Source organism: Prionailurus bengalensis, chromosome D4, assembly GCF_016509475.1.
Source record: "Prionailurus bengalensis isolate Pbe53 chromosome D4, Fcat_Pben_1.1_paternal_pri, whole genome shotgun sequence".
Lineage (NCBI taxonomy): Eukaryota > Metazoa > Chordata > Mammalia > Carnivora > Felidae > Prionailurus > Prionailurus bengalensis.
The window spans coordinates 86,552,059-86,573,193 of record NC_057359.1 but is presented as its reverse complement, the minus strand read 5'-3'; the positions used below and the strand labels follow the sequence as shown (position 1 = coordinate 86,573,193).

The 21,135-nt window shown below is 55.3% G+C and overlaps 1 protein-coding gene across 1 annotated transcript in view; it reads left to right on the top strand.

The window, feature by feature from the left end:
• ENG (endoglin) overlaps nucleotides 1-21,073 on the top strand; it is a 31,706-nt gene extending 10,633 nt beyond the window's left edge. Inside the window, exons 3-15 of the mRNA XM_043565941.1 lie at nucleotides 7,519-7,659; nucleotides 10,249-10,414; nucleotides 11,094-11,259; nucleotides 11,553-11,679; nucleotides 12,111-12,285; nucleotides 12,520-12,662; nucleotides 16,084-16,221; nucleotides 16,444-16,482; nucleotides 17,014-17,130; nucleotides 17,405-17,656; nucleotides 18,959-19,013; nucleotides 20,077-20,178; nucleotides 20,308-21,073. Coding sequence (XP_043421876.1) covers nucleotides 7,519-7,659; nucleotides 10,249-10,414; nucleotides 11,094-11,259; nucleotides 11,553-11,679; nucleotides 12,111-12,285; nucleotides 12,520-12,662; nucleotides 16,084-16,221; nucleotides 16,444-16,482; nucleotides 17,014-17,130; nucleotides 17,405-17,656; nucleotides 18,959-19,013; nucleotides 20,077-20,178; nucleotides 20,308-20,432 — 1,746 coding nt within the window. The 3' untranslated portion in view covers nucleotides 20,433-21,073. The remainder of the gene's footprint in view (nucleotides 1-7,518; nucleotides 7,660-10,248; nucleotides 10,415-11,093; nucleotides 11,260-11,552; nucleotides 11,680-12,110; nucleotides 12,286-12,519; nucleotides 12,663-16,083; nucleotides 16,222-16,443; nucleotides 16,483-17,013; nucleotides 17,131-17,404; nucleotides 17,657-18,958; nucleotides 19,014-20,076; nucleotides 20,179-20,307) is intronic.
• Nucleotides 21,074-21,135: the final 62 nt, after the last annotated feature.

Below are 21,135 nucleotides of genomic sequence, written 5' to 3'. Positions count from 1 at the left end.
TCAGGAGCTCATGGAGCAAAGGAGGCGTTAGGGAAGAGCAGAGCACAGAGTGAATGCACAGGCAGGTAAGGACCGTGGTTAGGGTCCAAATGTGGTTCGCCGTGGCGGGAGCTTGCTGTCCACATTTGGGGCAGGGTTGGGGGCGGGGGTGAAAAGGCCCTGTCACCATATTAAGGAGTTTGGTCTTTATCCCGTGGGCAGTGACAGTCATCGGAGGGTTTTTAGTGGTACGGTAGAATGCCAGGGTCACTCGTGCCGTCCTAGAGCTCACGGCAACAGAATCTCCCATCACCCTCTGCCTCTTCCAGAAAACTCAGTCCCTGGGGCGTCTGGCTTTTAATCCGAGAAGCCACGCTGCAAGCCCCAAGACTGCCAGGCATGTCTGTCTGAGGGGGTGGTGGAGACAGCTGGGGCTCAGGAGACTGGCACTCCAGCCTTGGATGCCACTGACCAGCACCCCACACGGTGCCTGGCCTGCAGAGGGGGCCCCTTCTCCTCACTCTCCAACACACACACCTATTTCTTACATGTTTGTGTCTTTCTTTTTGAGAGAGAGAGAGAGAGAGAGAGAGAGAGAGAGACAGAATCCCAAGCAGGCTCCACGCTGTCAGCACAGAGCCCGACGTGGGGCTCGAACTCACGAACTGTGAGATCGTGACCTGAGTCAAAACCAAAAGTCAGATGCTTAACTGACTGAACCACCCAGGAGCCCCTCACACATATTTCTTGGGCTCAGGGACTCACTGAAGAATCACAGAGTGTCAGGATCTGGCCCAGGGCCTGACAGATACCAAATAACTGCTGAGTGAATGAATGATTGAATGAATGAATGAATGAATGAATGCACGCACTGCTGTGTGACCTTGACGCAACAGTGAAGCACGCAGGTTCTGGAACCAGTCTTCAGATTGAACTTCGGCTTCACAGCTCAGGGCAGCACGGCCTTGGGCTACCTCTCTAAGGCCTTGGTTTTCCACGGGAAATACGGGGCCCATAACAGCAACTCCGGGGGCGGTGAGAATCCAGTGGGGTGGGGCAGGCAAATATTGAGTGCAGGCCTGCCCAGTAGCACTGCTTGTTGTTATAATGTCTCCTCTCTGGCCTCCGTGTCTCACCTGTAAAAATCTTGCCGGGTATGCTATGGTTTCCAGAATATCGTCCCGTCAGTCAACTAATTTGATCCCCAAAGGTTATTGCTCCCGGGTGGCTGAGGTAGGGGCGGTGAATCCCACCGGACCCCATGCTGTGACCCAGAAGGCCCCTTTCTCCCTGGGGAGGCCCCCAGGGATCGGGTCCTTGATAGCCCCCCCTCCCCACCGCCCGACAACCAGCCATCGACAGGTGCCTGCTCTGTGCCCAGCCAGCGTTGGGCATTGATGGTGCAGAGAGAAAGCAGACGTGACCCCTGCCATCGAGCCAATCCCAAGCCAGGAGAGGCAGAGGTGGGCATCAGCACCCCGGGTGTTGAGTGATGGGATCGGCAAAGAGGGGCACGCGGGGCTGTGGAGGGAAAGGGGCATTAGTGAAAGGCTCCTGGCGTCTAGCCAGACAGAGAGGGGGGTGAAGGGCATTGCAGGCAGAGGGCCCCACAGGAGCAAAGGCCTAGAGGCCAGAAACATGAGCTGGCGGGGGGGTTGGCGGGGGGGCGGCTATCTCAGCAACCAGCCCAAGCCCTCCCGACCTGTGGCCGCCTTCTTCAAACCCTGGCACGCCGAAACGGCTGTCCCGTCCACCCCTGCGCAGCGTCTGAATCCTCAGACTTCCTGCGGGTGGACAGCCGGTGAGCTGAGGGAGCCAAGCGGCTCGGGGAAGAGAGGTCTGCGGCAGACAGACAAGGGGGCCACTGGGCAGGGGCTCTATCTCACCGGGTCCCCGAAGGGCAGGCCGGAGCCTGGATTCCGGGAGGGGGCCCGGGGTCACATCCTGACCCGCGGAGACAGGAAACCGGCCTGGTGTCTCAGCGATTCCCGTCAGACCGACTGCACCGATCTGTCCTCCTAACAAACCCCAGGCAGCCAGGCAGAGCTGGGGCAGCCGCTGATTCACCCTACTTCTGGGCAAACCCGTGGCCAAAGACACCCCACCCACCCCCAAGCAGACGGAACCTGCTGGGCTCTTGCACTGACTCATTCCTGACCAGAGGGGCAGGCAAGGCTGCTCAGGCAGGGAGAGAGAGAGAATGAGAGTGGGAGGGGCCCTGGGCTACCATCCTGAGAGGCTGTGAAGGGCCGTGGAGGGCAGTGTCACTCTCAGGCTCGGGCAATGGGGACCCCTGTTCAGGCCCCACAATTGATGGCTCTTCTCTGGCCCTCTTCCAGTTGTGCTCCTCCCCCGGGACAGGGTAGCTGCAGGTCAAAGGGACGTGGAGCCTGTACCCGTCCCCCGAGTCCGTGCTCTGGGTACCCGGACTCCAGAATTCCCTGCCCTGTGTGTGCTGAGCCCCCTCCTGAGGCTGCATGGGGCTCTTTCCCGTCCCACCCTCCAGCGGGGGCACTGCGTGACTTATAGAAGCCCCTCCAGACCTAAAGGATGGGCGCAGTGGCTGTGTGTAGGGGGTGGCCATGGCAGAGCTTGGGCATTCGGGCTGCGTTGCCCACGTCCGTACTCGTGAAGAGAAGGAGGTAAAAAGAAAGGAGGGCAGGCTGGAAGCCAGGGGCTGCCATTTGTAGTCGTAACCCAGGCCTTACAGATATTAGGGGCACGTTTGGTGGAAAGGCACAGAATGGGCAGCAGCCAAACGGGCTGAGTGGGGATAGTCTGCTTTCTCACTGCTGTGTCCCCAGTGTCAAGTTCAGGGTCAGACTGGAAGTAAATGTTGGATGGATGGATGGATGGAAGGATGGATGGATGGATGGATGGATGGATGGATGGATGGATGGGTGTGTGGATGGATAATGGAAAGAAGGAAGGAGAAATATACATGCACGTGAACATTTGTTGACTGACCATCCCAAGGGGTTCGTGGTGCCACTTGCTGTCCATCTCTGGTTGTTTAGGGGTGTTCGCCAAGCTCCTGGAGGAGAGAGTTGTGCCCCTTCAAGGGCCCAGAAGCCCCAGGCTGGGCCCAGCACTGGCCTCTCAGATTGGCAAATGAAACTGGGGAGGTGGGGAGAACATAGGCTGACCAGGGGCCCTCAGCGTCGGAAAGTAGTAGGTCTCTCCTGGGGCGGGGTGGGGGGGGGGGTCTGGAAACCCACTCTGTGTCCACCTGGCTAGAGACTATGACTCCTGGGATGCCAAACACTGGGCCGCCCGCCCCCACCCAAGATGGCAGGATGAAATCCAGCGGCCACACAATACTAGAACATCGCTGAGCCCCACTCCCCACTACACAGAGGGGAAGAGCGAGGCCCAGAGAGGGGATGCCACAGTGAGACGTAGCTAAGGCAATTCCAGCTAACTGCCGCCCACCTCTAATGCCAACCTCCCCAGCCCCAACCCATGGCACTCGGGATGGGCGGGCCAGGAGGAAAAGGCAGGTAATGAAAGCCATCCGCTGCTGTGTATTTAGCTAGGCACTGGCCAGCACACTCTGGAAGCAGAATCTCACTGAACCCGCAACCAGTCTGTGAAGCGGGCGTATCGTTCAGCCGATTTTCCAGATCGGGAAATCGAGCCCCAGAGAAGAAGAGTGACTGCCCAGGGTCACAGGTGAACGACGGAGCCCGCATTTGAAATCAGACCAGTCTGGCTTTGACCCCCCCCTTCCCCGACCAGCCCGCTTGTACGTATCATCTGAGTCTGCTGGGCTGGACAGAGGGACGGCTGGCTCCAATCTGGCCGGCTCCAGTCTGGCCCTAGGAGGGTGGGGGCTGCAGGCAGCCCCAAGGCTCCACTCCTAGAAGAATTGCTGGAAGCAACTTTCTATAAGTGGCTACTAGTGTTCAGGGCCTCCTCACCGAAATCCCCCCTTCCCGCCACCAACCGCTGGGCCAACAATGGCATCTGTGGGACACTGGCACAAAAATAGAAACTCGGTCTCCCGCCCACCCACTCGGGGAAGGGGCGGGGGTTGGCCCGGTTCGGGGCTGGGAGTGAGGGGCTGGCCGGCCTGCCCCACTTCCACGAGGCTCCCCCGAATTCCCAGGATGTCATTCAGAAGGCGGGGAACCTGGAGGTGGGGGGCAAGGCAGACCCCTTTCCTTTGCCTCTGGGCTCTGGGCTGGGAAGGAAGAGGGAAGTCCGTGTGCGTATGAGGGACTGCAGGGATGAGTCAGGGCCACGGGATGGAAATGTTTGCTGTGGAAACCCAATCGGTTTTTTCTGGGAACCAGCTGACTTCGGCCAGGTCCGGGAGCTCCGAGACCCCAGGGAGCCCAGCCTTCCCGCCTCCCTGAGTTTCCACGCCGCTCACTTGCCGTGTGGCCCTGGCCCGTGGCTCCCCTTCTTTGTGTCTCAGTCCCCAACCGTACAAGGAGGGACGTGGTGGTAACTGAGTGGTGGGTGGAGAGCTGAGTGTGTCGTGACAAATGTCCCGAAGTGTCAGTCTCTTCATGCCCTCACCCTTGGCGTGACCCGACGCTGACCTCCACTTCTCTTTTTTCACTTCCTTTATCCAGAACCCTACCTGGTATTTGTTCCCAACCCCGTCCTACCAAGTGGGGAGACTGAGGTACAGGGGAGCAGGTACAGTTGCCAAGCAGCGGCAAGAATGAGGGTTCCCAGGGCTCTTTCCTGCCAGCTCCGAGGGTGCCCTCCCAGCTTTTCTGTCGTCTGCCGCGCGCTCGGGCCGTGGATGCCCGGCAAGGGGCAGAGGACAGATCTCATCCCTGCGGATGAGCGTCTCCAAATCACGGGGCCCATCTCTTCGCTGTGTGTGGCCCCAAAGGTCACTCCCTCGGGTGAGGACAGACAGATGGGGCTAGACAGTGGTGTTGTACCCGTAAAATGGGAGAATAAATACCCGATTCTGCTTCACAAGAGCACATGTCGCCTGCTCAGTACAGGGCCAGGCACAGGTTAAGTTGAACCATGTGAAATTACCGATAGTCAGTTGCTTTGTCAACCGTTTCGTCTAGGTCAAGTTTGCCCGTTTAGAGGGTACAGTTGAACGGCGTTCAGTAGCCACACAGAGCTGTGCAAACAGATGTGATTGCACACGCATTCAGGGTAAGGAGGCGAGGGCAGGTCCGTTCTCAAAGATTCTGGCAGGTCGGCTGTACCGCGGAGGTGGGTCTCCCTTTGCTCCGGTTAATTTCAAGTAGTCTGCTAATTATACTTCAATTTTTATTTATTTTTTAATTTTTTTTTTCTTCTTCTTTTTTTTATTTTTTTTTAATTTTTTTAACGTTTATTTATTTTTGAGACAGAGACAGAGCATGAACGGGGGAGGGTCAGAGAGAGGAAGACACAGAATCCGAAACAGGTTCCAGGCTCCGAGCTGTCAGCACAGAGCCCGACGCAGGGCTCGAACTCACGGACCGCAACATCATGACCTGAGCCAAAGTCGGCCGCTCAACCGACTGATCCACCCAGGCGCCCCTATGCTTCAATTTTTAAATTAATTAATTAAACAACAATTTCAGATAGAGATCACAATCCCGGAACAAAATGTCAGTTCTGACATTTAGATTTGTATTTCATAGTTTCCCCAAATCTATTAAACCCAGCGTTTAACTTTTAAGGTGTTTAGAATGTATACCTATTTTTTTTAAAGTTTTATTTAAGTAATCTCCACATCCAAAGTGAGGCTTGAATTCGCAGCCCTGAGATCAAGAGTCCCATTCTCCACTAAGCCAGGCACCCCTAGGGTGCATAAATATTTTACGAAATTGATTTTAAAAGATATTTCAAAAACCAAAATGTTATAAACCCTTTAGAAAACGCTAATTAAACGAGGGGTGCCTGGGTGGCTCATTCGGCGAAGCATCTGACTCTTGGTTTCCGCTCAGGTCATGATCTCACGGTTCAAGTCCGATCTCACAAGTCCAAGCCCCTCATGGGGCTCTGTGAGGACAGCGTGGAGTCTGCTTGGGATTCTCTCTCTCTCCCTCTCTCTCCGCCCCTCCCCTGCGCGCGCTCTCTCTCTCTCTCTCTCAATAAATCAACTATAAAACACAGATCAAAAATGTGATCTTATAAAATATAAATTAGAAATATATATTGCTGTATAAATTCGCACAAAAGTCGTGATTCAAAGATAGCCAACCTCAGTAGCTCACTAAAATGGAAGAGCTACTTGTGAAACGTTGAAAATGAAATCACATCGTTCGCTCTTTTGTTTTAAAGAGCAAAGTCACAAACAAAGAGTGACTATGGTGTCATTATTGACTGACGGAAATACTTCTGGGCAGATTTTTCCAGTGGCTGCAGCGCGCTCTCTGGCTCTGTGACATCAGCTGGGGAAAGGGCCAGGAGATAATTGGAAGTGAAATCTAAAACTTTCCACTGATGTCTTCATCTTGAAATACCGCTCTCCCTTTTGAGAAGTATGAGGAGGTTTAAGGGGTTAGGTTTTATCTCCGTGTAGAGACTGCCCGCTTTGGAGAGCGGCTGGAACTCATTTTCCAGTGAAGTGTTTCCATCCGTCTTTGTCCTCGTGAGTCCTTGGTGGGGCCCCTGAGGCACGTCCCCGCCTCGGTTTCAGCAGCCACCTGTTCACCGGCTCAGAAAGTCTTTGGGCAGGGCTGAGGGTGCTGGTCTTTCAATAGAAGCTTTGCCTTGGGGATCGCCGTGTCCTTTTTCTTCTTGGGAATAAGGAGGTACAGAAAAATGTGGGGCCATACAGTGAGAGGCGAGGCCTGTCCAAGTGCGTATCCTAGCTCCGTATTTAGTGCTGTGTGATCCTGGGCAAGTGACTTTACCTCTCTGTGCATTTCCTCATCTATTAAGGGAGAACAATGCTGCCTACCTCTTGAGGTTGTGGGTAGATCAGTCCGTATGCAAAACACTTAGCACAGGCCTGGCACGTAGTAAGCACCACGTAAGTGTTAAGCGTTGTTGTTGTTGTGGATGCGGTTGTGGTTACGAAAGCATTCTAACTGCATACACCACGGGAGATTAAGACTTTTCATGCAGTGGGTACCTCTCAAGACAAATGATTTCAACTTCCTCGTCTTCTAGCAAAAGGATGGCGCTCCAGCCACAAAAATACGGGCATTTTAGTGCTTCAAGATAGTAAGGCAAACAGGAACACCGCAGGCTGGGAAGGGGCGGGTGCCTCAACATTGCTGCCTAGGAACAGAGAAGGGGCACAGGGCGCTGCCTAAGTCACACAGATGCTTGCAGGCCTGGTACACAGCAGGTGCTCAATAGAAACAACCACCTTTGATCTACTGGATACAGTTCGGGCTTATTGCCTTTTAAAAAATCTCTTTGGATTTGATGAGACTAATCGCCTTCGTTCACTCAGCAAATGTTACCCGAGCATCTCCCGAAGGCCGGGCGCGGCTCTGGGCGCTGGGAGACAGGGGCGGCCCGGTGGGGCAGGGCGAGGGGAGGGGAAGCTGACAGTGAGTCTTGGCCACAGGCTGAGCAAGCCTGACTGCTGCGCGTGTCCCTCTTCTGCCCCCACCCTAGGAGGTGTCAGAGCTGGAGCTGAAAGTCCAGAAGTCCACGCAAAATGGCACGTGGCCCCGAGAGGTGCTCCTGGTCCTCAGCGCGAACAAGAACGTGCTCCTGCGGCTCCAGGCCCCAGGAATCCCACTCAACCTGGCCTTCGTGAGTGTGTTACCTCCAACCTGGGCGGAGGCCCCTGCCGTCCGTCTCTGTGGGCCGGGCTCCCCTCCCTGCCCCAGCAGCCCCGCTTCTCCTTTTCATTCTGACGTTACTCACCGGGGCCCTGCCTGGCGAATCCCATGGGGCCCTGATGAGAGAGCCCAAAAGGCGGCAGGGTCTGGGGTAAAGATTCCAAACCCGGACGTGGGAGTCAGGGTGACGGGCAACCCCGGCCATCTCCAGTCTTCTTGCATCACCTCTGTTTTCCCTCCTGTCCGGGGGCCGAATCGGATTCAGTGACATCCCGTAAAGTAATCTGGTCACTGTCTTTGAAGAAGTTACAAGATCTGCTTGAAAGCATCTATGTACAAAGGAAAGGGAAACCTAACAACGTGTTAATAGTGGTTACGGCTGGGAAGTGGGATTGAGAGAGGTATTTATTTGTTCTTTACGCTTTGTTGAATTTGCAACGTTTGCTCTCATGAACATGGCCTACACTGGAGAAAAAAAACATGTTTTAAAAACTCAGGTTTTAAAGTGTCAGGCACACACCCACCAGAGAGGAGGTCAACTGGCTGGGACCCACAGCAAGGGGGGGGTCAGGGCTGGAGGAGGTGGGGTGGCCTGTGGGCACTGCCTCCCCTACTGGAAGGCCCTGGGAGGTGGCCCCCAGATGGGAGCGGCTGCTGTTTACCGCCAGAGAAAGCGGAGGGCAGGGGTGGGGGTGAACAGCAAAGATAACAAGGGGGAGAGAGACACAGAAAGAAAAATGGAACTAGGCAGAGGCAGCATGTTGTGGGAAGGACAGACAGACACTCAAGAGAAACCACAGAGAGAGGAGGAGGAGGGGAGCTGGGAACCCAGACAGACCCAGATCCAGGGCTGCCTGGGAGATGGGCCCAGAGACGAGAGCGGTTGGGGGTGGGGTGAAGCAGCCAGGCTGGCCCCAGGCACCAGAGGGAGAGGGCCAGCCTGAAAGCCCCGGGAGCCATGGACACCGATCAGGAGGGCAGAGCCCGAACAGCCCCAGGTGGGACTTCCCTCTGTTCCCCGTGGGGTAAATCAAGGCCCCGTGGAGAGCCAGGCCTGCCAGGGCTCCTCCTCCCCGCCTTGACTTGCAGCACCCCCCCCCCCTTCCCCTTCCCGTTCCTGGGCCCTGCAGGCGGGGCCCTGGGTGACGCAGGGAACACGAAAATGCACCCGCCTGGCAGGAAGGTCGCAGTAGTGGCTGGCTCCGGCCAGGCCAGGCCAGGCCTTCCTCCCTAGAACTAAGAATACTCAGGATGGGGGTGGGGCACTGTCGGAGCTGCTGGCGTCCCAGCCACAGCTACCTGAGCGGGTGGAGGGGCTCCACCAGAGGGGCCGCAGCAGGGTTTGGGGCTCGGGCCTCTGGGCCTGACCCAGCACCAGGCAATTGACAAACGCCTTGCCCTTTAATCCCTGTTACATGCCCATTTTACAGATGAGGACCCTGAGAGTCAGACTGGGTAAAGGTCCCTCCTCTCCTCCAGCTCTAAACCACTCACTGCCCCAGCCCTTCTATCATGGGGGCTGGGATCCTCACCCGGGCGCTCATCACTTTGTTCCCTCGTTTAAGTCCTGCTCCGTTCTAGGCGGACCATTCTGTGGTGTCTTGCCTACCCCCACTGTCAGGCAGTCCCCCTTAGTATCTAGCCTGAAGCCCTTAAGGTGGTATTGTTCCAGAGCGATGCGCCTGGCTTTGAAGATGGAATGCAAAGGAGCTCCTGAGTCTGGGGCCCCAGCAGCTTCCTCTGAATCCTTTTGGCTTCAACAGAACACCTCTTCCAGGAAGTCTTCCCTGCTTCCTTCCCCTGGCCCACCAGGGTCTCACCTGAGGCATGGGCAGTAGAGCAGTGAGGTGCTAGACGCCTCCAGATTCCCATCCCTGTCCCTCCAGAGACCTGTCTTGCTCCCTTGCGTCTATTAAATAACATCCTCCGTCTACCGTTGTTTCACATGACTTGAGGCATGACTGTCTTCTGGGCGGTAAGATCCCCCAGGGCAGGGACAATCCCTTAGTCTCTCATTCATTCATTCATTTACTCATTTGTTTCTTCTTTCCTTCCTTGCTCCCTTCCCTCGGCACAAGGAGCACCTGCTATGTGCTGGGTATCTGGGTAAATCTGACACGTCAGGATCCCCGGTGCTGGGCCCAGGGCCCGGGCACAAAGTCAGATTAATGTTTCCCAGTGCCTACTATGTGTCTGGCACCATGCGGGGGTGGGCAAGGCACACACTGTGCCTCACAGACCCTAGCCACATAATGTCACAAGGGTAGGTTGAATGAGTAACACTATGGAAGGCGGGGGAGGTGGTGTTTGAATGAACAGGTGAATGAACACAGATGCGTGTCCATCCGGCACCCCAGGTATGGGAGGGAGATGGGACAGATCTGGCTCTGGGCAGGGGGTCAATTAGTGGGCCTCAGATTTATCAGGCTCGGGATTCTCAGCCCTGCCTCCTCCAGTTAACCAACTGGCTGCCTCCCCAACTCACCTCCCAACCTCCTGAATGGAACAGAGGGGGCTCAGGCCCAGGAACAGCACTCTGAGCCTCCACGTGTCTTCCCAGGACCCCAAGATGGTCATCTTCCAAGGACACCCAGGAATCAACACCACAAAGCTGCCACCCCTCACCACCAAGAGTCAGCTCCTCAACTGGGCAGATACAAAGGGCCCCATCGCATCTGTCGCTGAGCTGAACGACCCTGAAAGCATCCTCCTCCGTCTGGACCAAGGTCAGCTTCCCCCAGCGGCCTCTTTGGACTCAGGACTCAGCTCTGGAAAAAAAAAAATGTGAATTCCTCTGACCCGTTCCTCAGATGTGGACACTAAGGCTCCACACTGGGATGTGATTTGCCCCAGGTCACATAGAGCAAGTCAGTGCTCTAAGGGGACAGTAATTTTTGACCTAGAAAGCAGCACGTTTACATTGTTTATTGTGCACCTACTATGTGTTCAGTCCTATGCTAGGCATCTGGGGAGTCTGTGCAGACGGACCCAGATCCTGCCATCCTGGAGCCAACACCGTGGTGGGGAGATGATAATAAACACGTCCACAGATGAATACATTCCATAATTTCAGGTCATGGTAAATGCTGTAAGAAAGAAGAAAGTTAAAAAAAAAAAAAGAAAAGAAAGAAAGAAGAAAGTGAGGTGATGCGCTGGTCATTGCTGGGCTGCACCCCTAACATGAGCCGTGGGTTCATGCCTTTATTACCCCTGTGTTGACAGATGAGGCAACGGGCCAGGGGATTTGCCCCAGGTCACCTGGCAGTAAGTGGTGGAGGGGAGACTTGAACTCCGGTCCTCCCAGGCACCCCACTTCCTTGCTGCTCCACCCTGCCCACCCCGCTTTTACTGTGTAGCGGTGCCAGGCTGCCCCAGAGAGGAACTGAGGTGAGCTTGTCCCCACAGCCCCAGGGTCACCGTCCTCCTGCAGTCTGGAACCCCTCATGGACATGGGCCACACGCTCGAATGGAAGCCGCTCACTCCGGCCTCTGTCCGGGGCTGTCGTTTGGAGGGTGTGCCTGGCCACAAGGAAGCACACATCGTGAGGGTCCTGCCCGGCACCCAGGACAGGTAAGCGTGCCTGACCCCGCCCCAGGCCCCGCCCGCATCAAGCCCCACCCCTGGCTAGTAACAGTATTGTTTCTGCCACCTTATCTCTGGGCCCCGCCCCTTATGGACCTGAGCCCCACCCACTTCCACGCCCATCCCGCGGACCTACAGAGAGAGACCAGGCGAAAGCCCTCAATCCCTCGATCGCTGCCCACTAGACCCCAGGCCTGGTCCCCTCCTGGCCAGTCTCCATCAGGTCCCACCCAACCCCGCATTCCTGCCCTGCGCTGACGCCGGGGTCTTTCTCCCTGCAGGCCCCGGACGGTGACCGTGAAGGTGGAACTGTGTTGTGCCTCGGGGGATCCTGACGCTGTGCTTATCCTGCAAGGGCCCCCCTATGTGTCCTGGCTCATCGACGCCAACCACAACATGCAGATCTGGGTGAGTCTTGTTCGGCGACCCAGATAGCCCTGCACGGGCCTCGCAGGGGCTCTCCAAAGAGGGAACCCAACCTCCCCGCATTAGCACCCCAGCCCTGAGCCTTCACACATCCACCTTCTTCCTCTGTGCACTATCTGTTCTTCCTTCAGACCTCCACCCAGATGGCACCTCCTCCGTGAAGCTTTCCATCATCCCTTCGGGAGGCCCCTACCCCAGCCCACAGGGTCAGGGAAGTTTCCTGGAGAAGTGAACCCCAAGCTGATGTGAAGGACAAACAGCAGCCAGGAGATGAGGGGAGGTAGCCCAGGCAGAGAGGAAACCGTAGGAGCAAAGGAGGGTGGCACTGAGGCCTGCCATAACCCTGGCTGGCCTGCGGCGCCCCTGCCAGGCTGCCCCCTGACTGCGGCTGTGGCTCCCTGCTCTCTTGTTAGACCACTGGGGAATACTCCTTCAAGATCTTTCCAGAGAAGAACATCCGCGGCTTCGTGCTCCCTGACACACCCCAAGGCCTGCTGGGGGAGGCCCGGAGACTCAACGCCAGCGTGGTGGCATCGTTCGTGGAGCTCCCGCTGGCCAGTGTCGTCTCGCTGCAGGCCCGCAGCTGCGGTGAGCACCCTCCTCCCTTCCCTCGCCCTCTCCCTGGATCAGTGGCCCCGGGACAGCGAAAGTGCCCCTGGCCGCTGTGTGAACGGGGCCGCTGCGTCAGCCCAGGGGAGCCCTGTCTTCCTGTCCCCTGTCTTCCCTGTGCCCCGCCTGAGGACTGAGCGGCTAGTTACCGAAGCGCTTGGTGCCTGGTGCACAGGGAGCGCTGACTGCCTGCCGGCCTCTGCTGCCCTGCAGGTGGTGGGCTGCGGACCTCTCCCGCACCTGTCCAGACCACCCCTCCCAAGGAGAGCTGCAACCAGGAGCTGCTCCTGTCCCTGATCCAGCCCAAGTGCTCCGAAGGCGTCATGACTCTGGTACTCAAGAAAGATCTCATCTCGGTAAGGGCATCCCCACCCCCCAGCCCCAGGGAGCAGAGCTGGTCGTTCCTTTAGGCCAAGAACCTTGGGGGTCCTGTGCGCCTGGGTGGCTCAGTAGGCTAAGCGTCTGACGTCGGCGCAGGTCACGATCTCGCGGTTTGTGGGTTCGAGCCCCGCGTCGGGCTCTGTGCTGACAGCTTAGAGCCTGGCGCCTGCTTCGGATTCTGTGTCTCCCTCTCTCTCTGCCCCTCCCCCGCTCATGCTCGCGCTCTCTCTCTCTCTCTCTCTCAAAAACAAAACGTTTAAAAAAGCAGATAGTAGTTAGTCATCATTAATTAATCCTAAATGCAGGTTGAGCTGAGGGGTCATTTAACGGAATATTTTAAACAACATAATCTCCACCAGATTGAAGAACAAGGCATTTACTATAAAAATAACACTGGATTTTTTTTTTTAATGTGAAAAACCAGAAAAGAAAATTGCAGTCTTCCTGCCCAAAGACAGTGGCTACCAATATTTTAGTGTTTCTCAAACATGTTCTCTGTGGATTTCTTACATGGTGAAATCCTGTCCAACGCACTTACTTGTCTGTCTCCTGCTATATTCACTTCATGTATTTTTAGAACTTTGACGAATGTACTTAATATCACTTTAATGAGCACATATTCCATCATATTGACACGACATAATTAACCCTTCCTCCCTTGTCAGACATTTAGATTGCTTCCAGTTGTGCAACGTTATAAATGCGCAGAAAATATTGTGCATTCTTTACATAGGATTATTTTCTTGGGATAGATTTCCACATTAGTGAGATTTCTGGGTCCAAATGATTGAATATTCTGTTAAGTTTTGATACATGTTGCCACCCTACTTTTCCAAAAGATTCTAGTTTTCACTGCTGATTTAGGGGAGCACTTTGACTCTCTCTCCAGACGATGATTTAAGGAAAAAACAAAAACCAAAAAAACAAAACAAAACAAAAAAAAAAACCACCTTTGCCAGAGCACCTGGCTGGCTCTGTTGGTGAGGCATGTGATTCTGGGTCTTGGGGTCCGTGAGTTGAAGCCCCACGCTGGGCATAGGGCTTCCTTAAAAAATAAAAATAAAAGAGAATTTTAAAAATTCCAAAAACCTTTGCCAACGAGAGGTGGGACACAGTGTTCTTGTTTCAATTTTTAATTCTTTGATTAGTAGTATGGGCACGGCTCCATGTGACCTGAGCTCTTTGTCAAGGTAGCTCAGTATTTTTCTTGATGATTTTTATATAAGCATTTTACATTTAAAAAGGGGAGGGCGGGCTTTGTCCATTATTCTTACTTGAAATAACCTTGTTCTAAATTTTGGCTACAGTGATTTTTGTGTCTTTGGACATTTTAAAGTTTTGGGTTTTTGTTTTTTTTTTTTAATTTTTTTTTCAACGTTTATTTATTTTGGGGACAGAGAGAGACAGAGCATGAACGGGGGAGGGGCAGAGAGAGAGGGAGACACAGAATCGGAAACAGGCTCCAGGCTCCGAGCCATCAGCCCAGAGCCTGACGCGGGGCTTGAACTCCCGGACCGCGAGATCGTGACCTGGCTGAAGTCGGACGCTTAACCGACTGCGCCACCCAGGCACCCCTTTTTTTTTTTAAGTTTATTTTGAGAGAGTGCAAGCAGGGTAGGGGCAGAGAGAGGGAAGAGAATCCCAAGCAGGCTCTGTGCCGTCAGTGCAGAGCCCGATGTGGGGCTCAAACTCACAAACCGCGAGATCACGACCTGAGCCGAGATCATGACCTGAGCCCAAATCAAGCTTAACCACCTGAGCCCCCAGGCGCCCCTGTTTTTGGACATTTAAAAACACCGGGCCATCCTAGCTGCCCATCTTCCCCTGTGGGATGTCTTCCAGCCTGAGGCAGGAAATCTTGGCCAGGGCCTCGACAAATCACCCATGTTCTCGGGGATTTTGAGAGTGACACTTAAATCTGTAGTTAGGTCCATGTGGAAATTTGGGGGGTGGGGGGGCTGTGGGGTTCAGGGGCAATACGAATCGCCACCTGTCTGCTGCCCCGCTCTTCTCCCCCTCTGCCTCTATCTGGCTGGCATTACTGCTGCCCAGCCCAAGGGGTCTGGATGAGTACACTGTAATCCATCAATCTTTGGAACATTACATGACAATTCAAAAGAATGTGCTAGATCTAGAAATATAGAGAAATATATATTACGATTTACATCACACTTACCAAACTAAGCTACAGGGTGGACAGTATGATGCCATTTGTCAAAAATACAAAAAAAACAAAAAAAACCCCACCTGCACATTTTCTGAGTACAGCATCCATGTAGAAGAAAATACAAAGAAAAGGGGCTGAACAGAATTACCCCAACCCAGAGCGTCCTACCCTCTCATTGATTTATGAAATGTGGTCAGCGTGCAGAATTTGAATTCCAGGCCTATGGGTCACTGCGGCTTGACCCAGAGTCATTTTTATTTGGTGGGCTATTATCTCCTAAGGTGGCTCTGGGCATCTGGGGGCCAGTAACAGTCAGGAGTGGCATTCTGGAGGAGTAGATGTTAGTTGGATTCGGGTGCTCACTCAACTGCTCACTCAACTCTGAGACTCCGAGGTTCTTTGATCCTACGAGTGTGACTGAAAAATTCCAAGGTTGGTTCTTCTAAGAGAGGAGGTGGCGAACGGTGGTCCTCTGTGTTTCTATAAATAAAGTGTTACTACCCCACAGCCCATTCATTCACCTGTTTCTATAGCTGCTTTCAGGCTATGATGGCAAAGTTTGGTAATTACAACTGTGAGCACATGGCCCACGGAATCTTTATCTGGCCCTTTATAGGAAAAATTTGCCAACCCCACGTCTAAGAGTCTAGGGTTCTGAGACTGGGTTATGCTGGTGGGATTACACGCCCCTGGGCTGTGGGCAATGATTTTATGCAGAACTCAAATTAATGTTTTAAATTTTAATAGTGCTGCATTGATTTGAACTATATATATTAGAAGAAAAACAAATAGTAAATCAAGCTCATGATGGCATAGATATACTTAGGACAAGGCTAGGTACAAAAGGGAGTGTAGTTCTTTTTTTTTTTTTTTTTAAATGTTTATCTACTTGGAGAGAGTGCATGTGTGCATGAGTAGGGGAGGGGCAGGGAGAGAGGGAGAGAGAGTCCCAAGCAGGCCCCACGCTCAGCACAGAGCCTGATACAGGGCTCGATCCCACAACCCTGGGATCATGACCTGAGCCAAAATCAAGAGTCAGATGCTTAACTGAGCCCCAGGAAAAGTCTTAAGACTTAAATGGTGTGGTGTAAGATGTAACAAAAATGAAGACGGGAGAAGCTGATTTGGGAGCCTTGGGTTAGGTCAGTCCTTGGTGCTGGGGGTATGACGGGCAGGCCCCAGAGCCCCACGCCTCCTGACGGCGCCCCCCTACTCCAATCCTCGCCCAGACTCTGAGGTGCACCATCACAAGCCTGACCTTCTGGGACCCCAGCTGCCAGGCTGAGGACAGAGATGAACAGTTTGTCCTGCGCAGCACCTACTCCAGCTGTGGCACGGAAGTGACAGACAACGTGGTCAGTAATGAGGTAAGAACGAGGATGGGCAGGAAAGGTATCTGGGCCAGCTTAGCTGGTGCCTCCTTGACCTTCCAGGTTGAAGGGCCTTTGGGAGAGTGTGGTGTGGTGCTCAGTAGAAGACAAACTTAGCCATCGGTTGCCTCAGTCTTCCCATCCATTAAATGGGTGGCTTGGGTGGGAAAGTACCCTCTGGGGTACTTTGTGGCTCTGACCTTGGCTCTTTTCCTGCAGGTGGTCATCAACCTCTTGTCAAGTTCATCACCGCAACGGGTGAGATGGATGGTTACCATGCTAACCCATCTGGTTCAGGGTCCTGGCGCCCCTTCCTGGCCTGGGAGGGAGCAGGCTTCAGAAAACTCGGGCCCCGATCCTGGCAAGCCATGTTATCTTGAGTGTACCTCAGTCTCCCCCAGTACTGTTTGGGGTTACATTCTCAGCCTCTCCGGTCAGAGGATTCTAGTACATACTGGCTGTGTGGCCTTGTGCAAATCCACTAAGCTTTCTGGGTGGGCCTAGAAGAAGTTATGTCTGTAAACAGGGGCGTAAGAAAGGATCCCCCCCACGGGGGTGCCTGTGAACAGTCACCGAGCAGACACATGGAAAACCATTCACACAGGCCTGGCACAGGGCAAGTTCTTGATAAATATTAGCTTTGTTTTTTGTTTTTTTGAAGGGGACAATCAGGGTCAGGCCGCAACTTGGGACCATGGCTCCTACTCCCACCCCCACCCGCACCCCTTCCTTACCTTCCTAAGCTGGGTGCCTCCCAGACTGACCATCCCCCGCTCCTGTCTCCCACAGAAAAAGGTGCACTGCATCAACATGGAGGGCCTCTCCTTCCAGCTGGGCCTGTATCTCAGCCCGCACTTCCTCCAGGCCTCCAACACCATCGAGCTGGGGCAACAAGGCTTTGTGCAGGTACTGGCCTTGACCTCTCCGCCTGCCCACTCCCGCGATCCTTAGAACCTTCCTTTCCACCATTAGTACAGAGAAGGTGTGCGAGGAGGCAGCCAGCACGGTGCGTGGGGGAGGGGGAGACACTGGGTGCAAGGTCTCCTCCTCCTCGTTTGCTCCAGGCAGACCCAGGGCTGTCCTTATCGCTGGGGTGGAGCTCCAGAATGAATCTAGCTTATTCCACGAGAGCAAGGGTGAGTAACTGACCATGCCTCATCACTCTCACCTCCCCCTGCAGGTGAGCATGTCCCCATCGATCCCTGAGCTCATGCTCCAGCTGGACAGCTGCCAACTGGATTTGGGGCCTGACGCGGACACCGTGGAGCTCATCCAGAGCCAGGTAGCCAAGGGCAGCTGTGTAAGCCTGCTGTCCCCGGGCCCTGGTGGTGACATGCGCTTCAGCTTCCTCCTCCGTGGCTACATGGTGCCCACACCCACGACTGGCACCCTCAGCTGCACCATAACCCTGCGCCCGAGGACTTGGTCCCTGGTGAGTGGAGCCCGAGCCAAGCTCAGCTTCAAGGGTGGCTTCGGGCCCGGGATTTCCAGGAAGGGATGTGACAGCCCGTGTTATGGGAGCAGCTGGCAAGGGGCAGAACCAGACTGGCGTGTGGCTTCTGGCCACCAAGGGTACTCTTTTTGCCACCCTGCTGCCGTCTGATGGCTTTACTGTAACTCGGACATTAGTAGGATTTGCTGCTGCCCCCATCCATCCATCCTTCGTTCCTTTCTTCTATCCATCTCTCCTTTTTTCCATCTACCCATCAATCCTTCCATCTACTCATCCTTCCACCATCCACCCATCTGTTCTTCCATCCATCCTTCTGTCTGGCCCTCCTTCCATCAGCCATCATTCCATCCATCCATCCATCCATCTGTCCTTCCACCAATTCATCCACCCACCATCTGTCCTCCCATCCTTCCTTTCTTCGGCCATTTTTCTTCCCTTCATCTTTCCACCATCCATCCTTCCAACAACCACTCATTCTTCCTTTCTTCCATCCATGCATCCTTCCAGCACCCATCTATGTTCATCCGTCCTGCCTTCCACCATCCCACCCAGTCATCCATTCGTCAATTGACACTTCTGATCATCCCACCCAGTCATTCATCCGTAGTCCTTCCACCATCCCAGCCAGACAGCAGCCGCCTACCATCCCACCCGGTCATCCATCAATCTACCCACCCAGACTTAGCCCTCTTTCCATGTGGTACAGTCACCAATGCCACTACATCAAACAAATCTCAGCAAAGAGGGGTTAAGATAAAGGGCACAAAATTCTGATTTTCTCTTTCACCGGCCAGTGGGGATCCCCGTTCTCAGGCACACAGCTCTGGACACACACCCCCCCCAGGCCCTGGCACACAGGAGGATCTCCAGGATTAGAAACCTCTCAGGTTGTATGAAGCTAGGAAAGCCTCTGAGCCACTCCTGAGTGGGCCTCTCCACCCTAGACTCCGTGGGCATGGGCCTCTGGGCTGACCTGGCTCATTTCTCCCAGGTGTTGGCAAGTGTCACAGATGCAGGCCAGAGTGACCCCACAATCCTCATGGGAGTCAGGAGCCTCCCAGGGAACATCCCAGTAGCAGCAAAGGGCCATCCACCCTCCCTCAGTACAGATCTCCCAGGACTTACCCAAAGGCTCCCAGCTAGAAAGTGGTGGGATGGGATCCACAGCCAAGGCCCCAGGGTGCGTTGTGACAGGCCAGGATCACAGAGCCAGGGAACAAGCCCTGAAGCTGCCTCCTGCAGACTGTGCCATTCATTCACCACTCTCTCTTCCTCCTCCAGGAAGTCCACAGGACTATTTCTATGCGTCTGAACATCGTCAGCCCTGGCCTGCCTGGTGAGTCCCTCTAGGGTCCGGGGGCTGAGGCCAGAGTAGGGCCTGCTGGATGGCCCAGAGGGGTGTGGTGCAGACATGCAGAGAGGACCCCAGAAAGAGCAGCCCTGGGAGGAGGGCAGAAGGGTCCCCAGAAGCCTAGAGTAGGATCCACGCCGCATCTTCTAGATAGAAAGTCTTTGCTCTTGACTACCCTGTGGACCAGATCCCAGGCATTTAGATCTTCCAAATGTCCATGGTTGCTAGCTGACCTTGCTGGGTGTGTGTATGTGGTGGGGGGTCCTAGAATCAAATGAGGCAGAAGGCACATTGGGATAGGGCTGGCCCCCCCATGCGGAGGATGCTCCTTCAGCCCAGCACGCTCCAGGCTCCCTGTTAATTCCCTTTGGGCCCAGGCCCCCACCAGGCAGAGGAGGTCACTGACACTGGAGACAGAGGTCGGGGGGGGCGGGCACCTGCTTCCTTGCCACCCCACCTGGGCCAGGATGGAGCCCCCAACCCCAGCCCCAGCCCATACCAAGAGAGCAGGCCTAATTACCCCACTGCATAGATGGGAGCTTAAAGGTCCAAGAGGAGGCCCATAGTCACACAGGAGGCCAGAGTGTCGATGGAACGAGGCTTGGGAAAACCCAAGAACAGAGTGCCCTGGCCCATCACGACCATAGTACGGGGCTCAGAGAGGCGCAGGGATTGACCCAAGGTCCCACAGTAGGGTGGGGCAGGCTCTGCACTCCCAGGCCTCACTCACTCTTGGCTCAGATTATACCATCTGTTCTCCCTAAAAACGCATCTCCATCAGCCCTGGAAGGCAGAGGCATGGACCAAAGGCCTGGCTGGGCCCTCTGGGTGAACGGTCAGAACAACCATGGCTTAGTGCCAGGCATGAGTATGATGAATCCATTTGCTAGATGAGGAGACTGAGGTTCAGAGAAGTCAGAGTCAGTGGCAGAGCTGGGGCTGACCTCCCCACCTCCCCAAATCTGTGCTCCTGGCCGGCACAACAGGGTAGGGGGCCAGGGAGGAGGCCACAGTGCTGATTGCCGCCACCCTTCCCTTGCGCGCATAGACAAAGGCCTCGTCCTGCCCGCCGTGCTGGGCATCACCTTTGGCGCCTTCCTTATCGGGGCCCTGCTCACCGCTGCACTCTGGTACATCTACTCGCACACGCGTGAGTATCCCAGGCCCCCGCCACGAGTGCTCAGGACCCCTCTACCACCATCACCTGGGGGAGCCCGGGGAAGCCTCTGGGGGAGCGGGGAGCCCCGGCCGGGGCCCTGACCTCCGCCCCTGCCCCCAGGTCCCCCCGGCAAGCGGGAGCCCGTGGTGGCGGTGGCCGCCCCGGCCTCCTCAGAAAGCAGTAGCACCAACCACAGCATCGGGAGCACCCAGAGCACCCCCTGCTCCACCAGCAGCATGGCGTAGTGCCCCGCCTGGAGACCTGGGGGCCCCCGAGCCAGCCCTCGCCCAGCAAGAGAGACTGAGCAGCCACCAGCTGGGAACCACTGGCCGTGAACTTATCCCGGGACCCCAACCGCTGCACTCGACCAAGGATGGACCATGCCCTCTGCACCCACCCCTCCTGCCTCCCTCTCAGAGGCCTGCTGCCAGAGGGGGCACCAGCTTGGAACGCCTTGGGGTCCCCCCACCCCACCGAACCTTCAAACCCAGTGGGCCTGGAGTACGGCCGCCCAGGACCACGGAGAGAGAGACCACTGCCCTATAAGTCCACACTGTTGTAGAAACCAAGTCCCTGTAATTTTTAACCCGGATCCAGCACTTGGCGACCTGGGCTGGGTGGGAGGGGAGAAACAGACTCACCTAGGCCAGCTCAGAGCCAGCCGGACCTGCTCCCAGCGGCCTCCACACCTGGACTGGCACTACTCTGGCAAGGAAACGAGAAGCCTAGGGGTGCCCAGCCTGGGAACGGGGGAGCCTAGCTCCTCCCTGCAACTGTCACACGGAGACCCCCAAGGCAGGCAGGCATTGGATGGGGAGTGGCCCAACTGTCTGGCCTGGACCCACCCCCTGTATACTCACCCCCAATAAATTAGACCATGAAATGAGTGCTGGGCTGGGCGAAGGGGTGGGAAACCTACAACGGGTGGGGAGGGCACAGCTCTGGGTT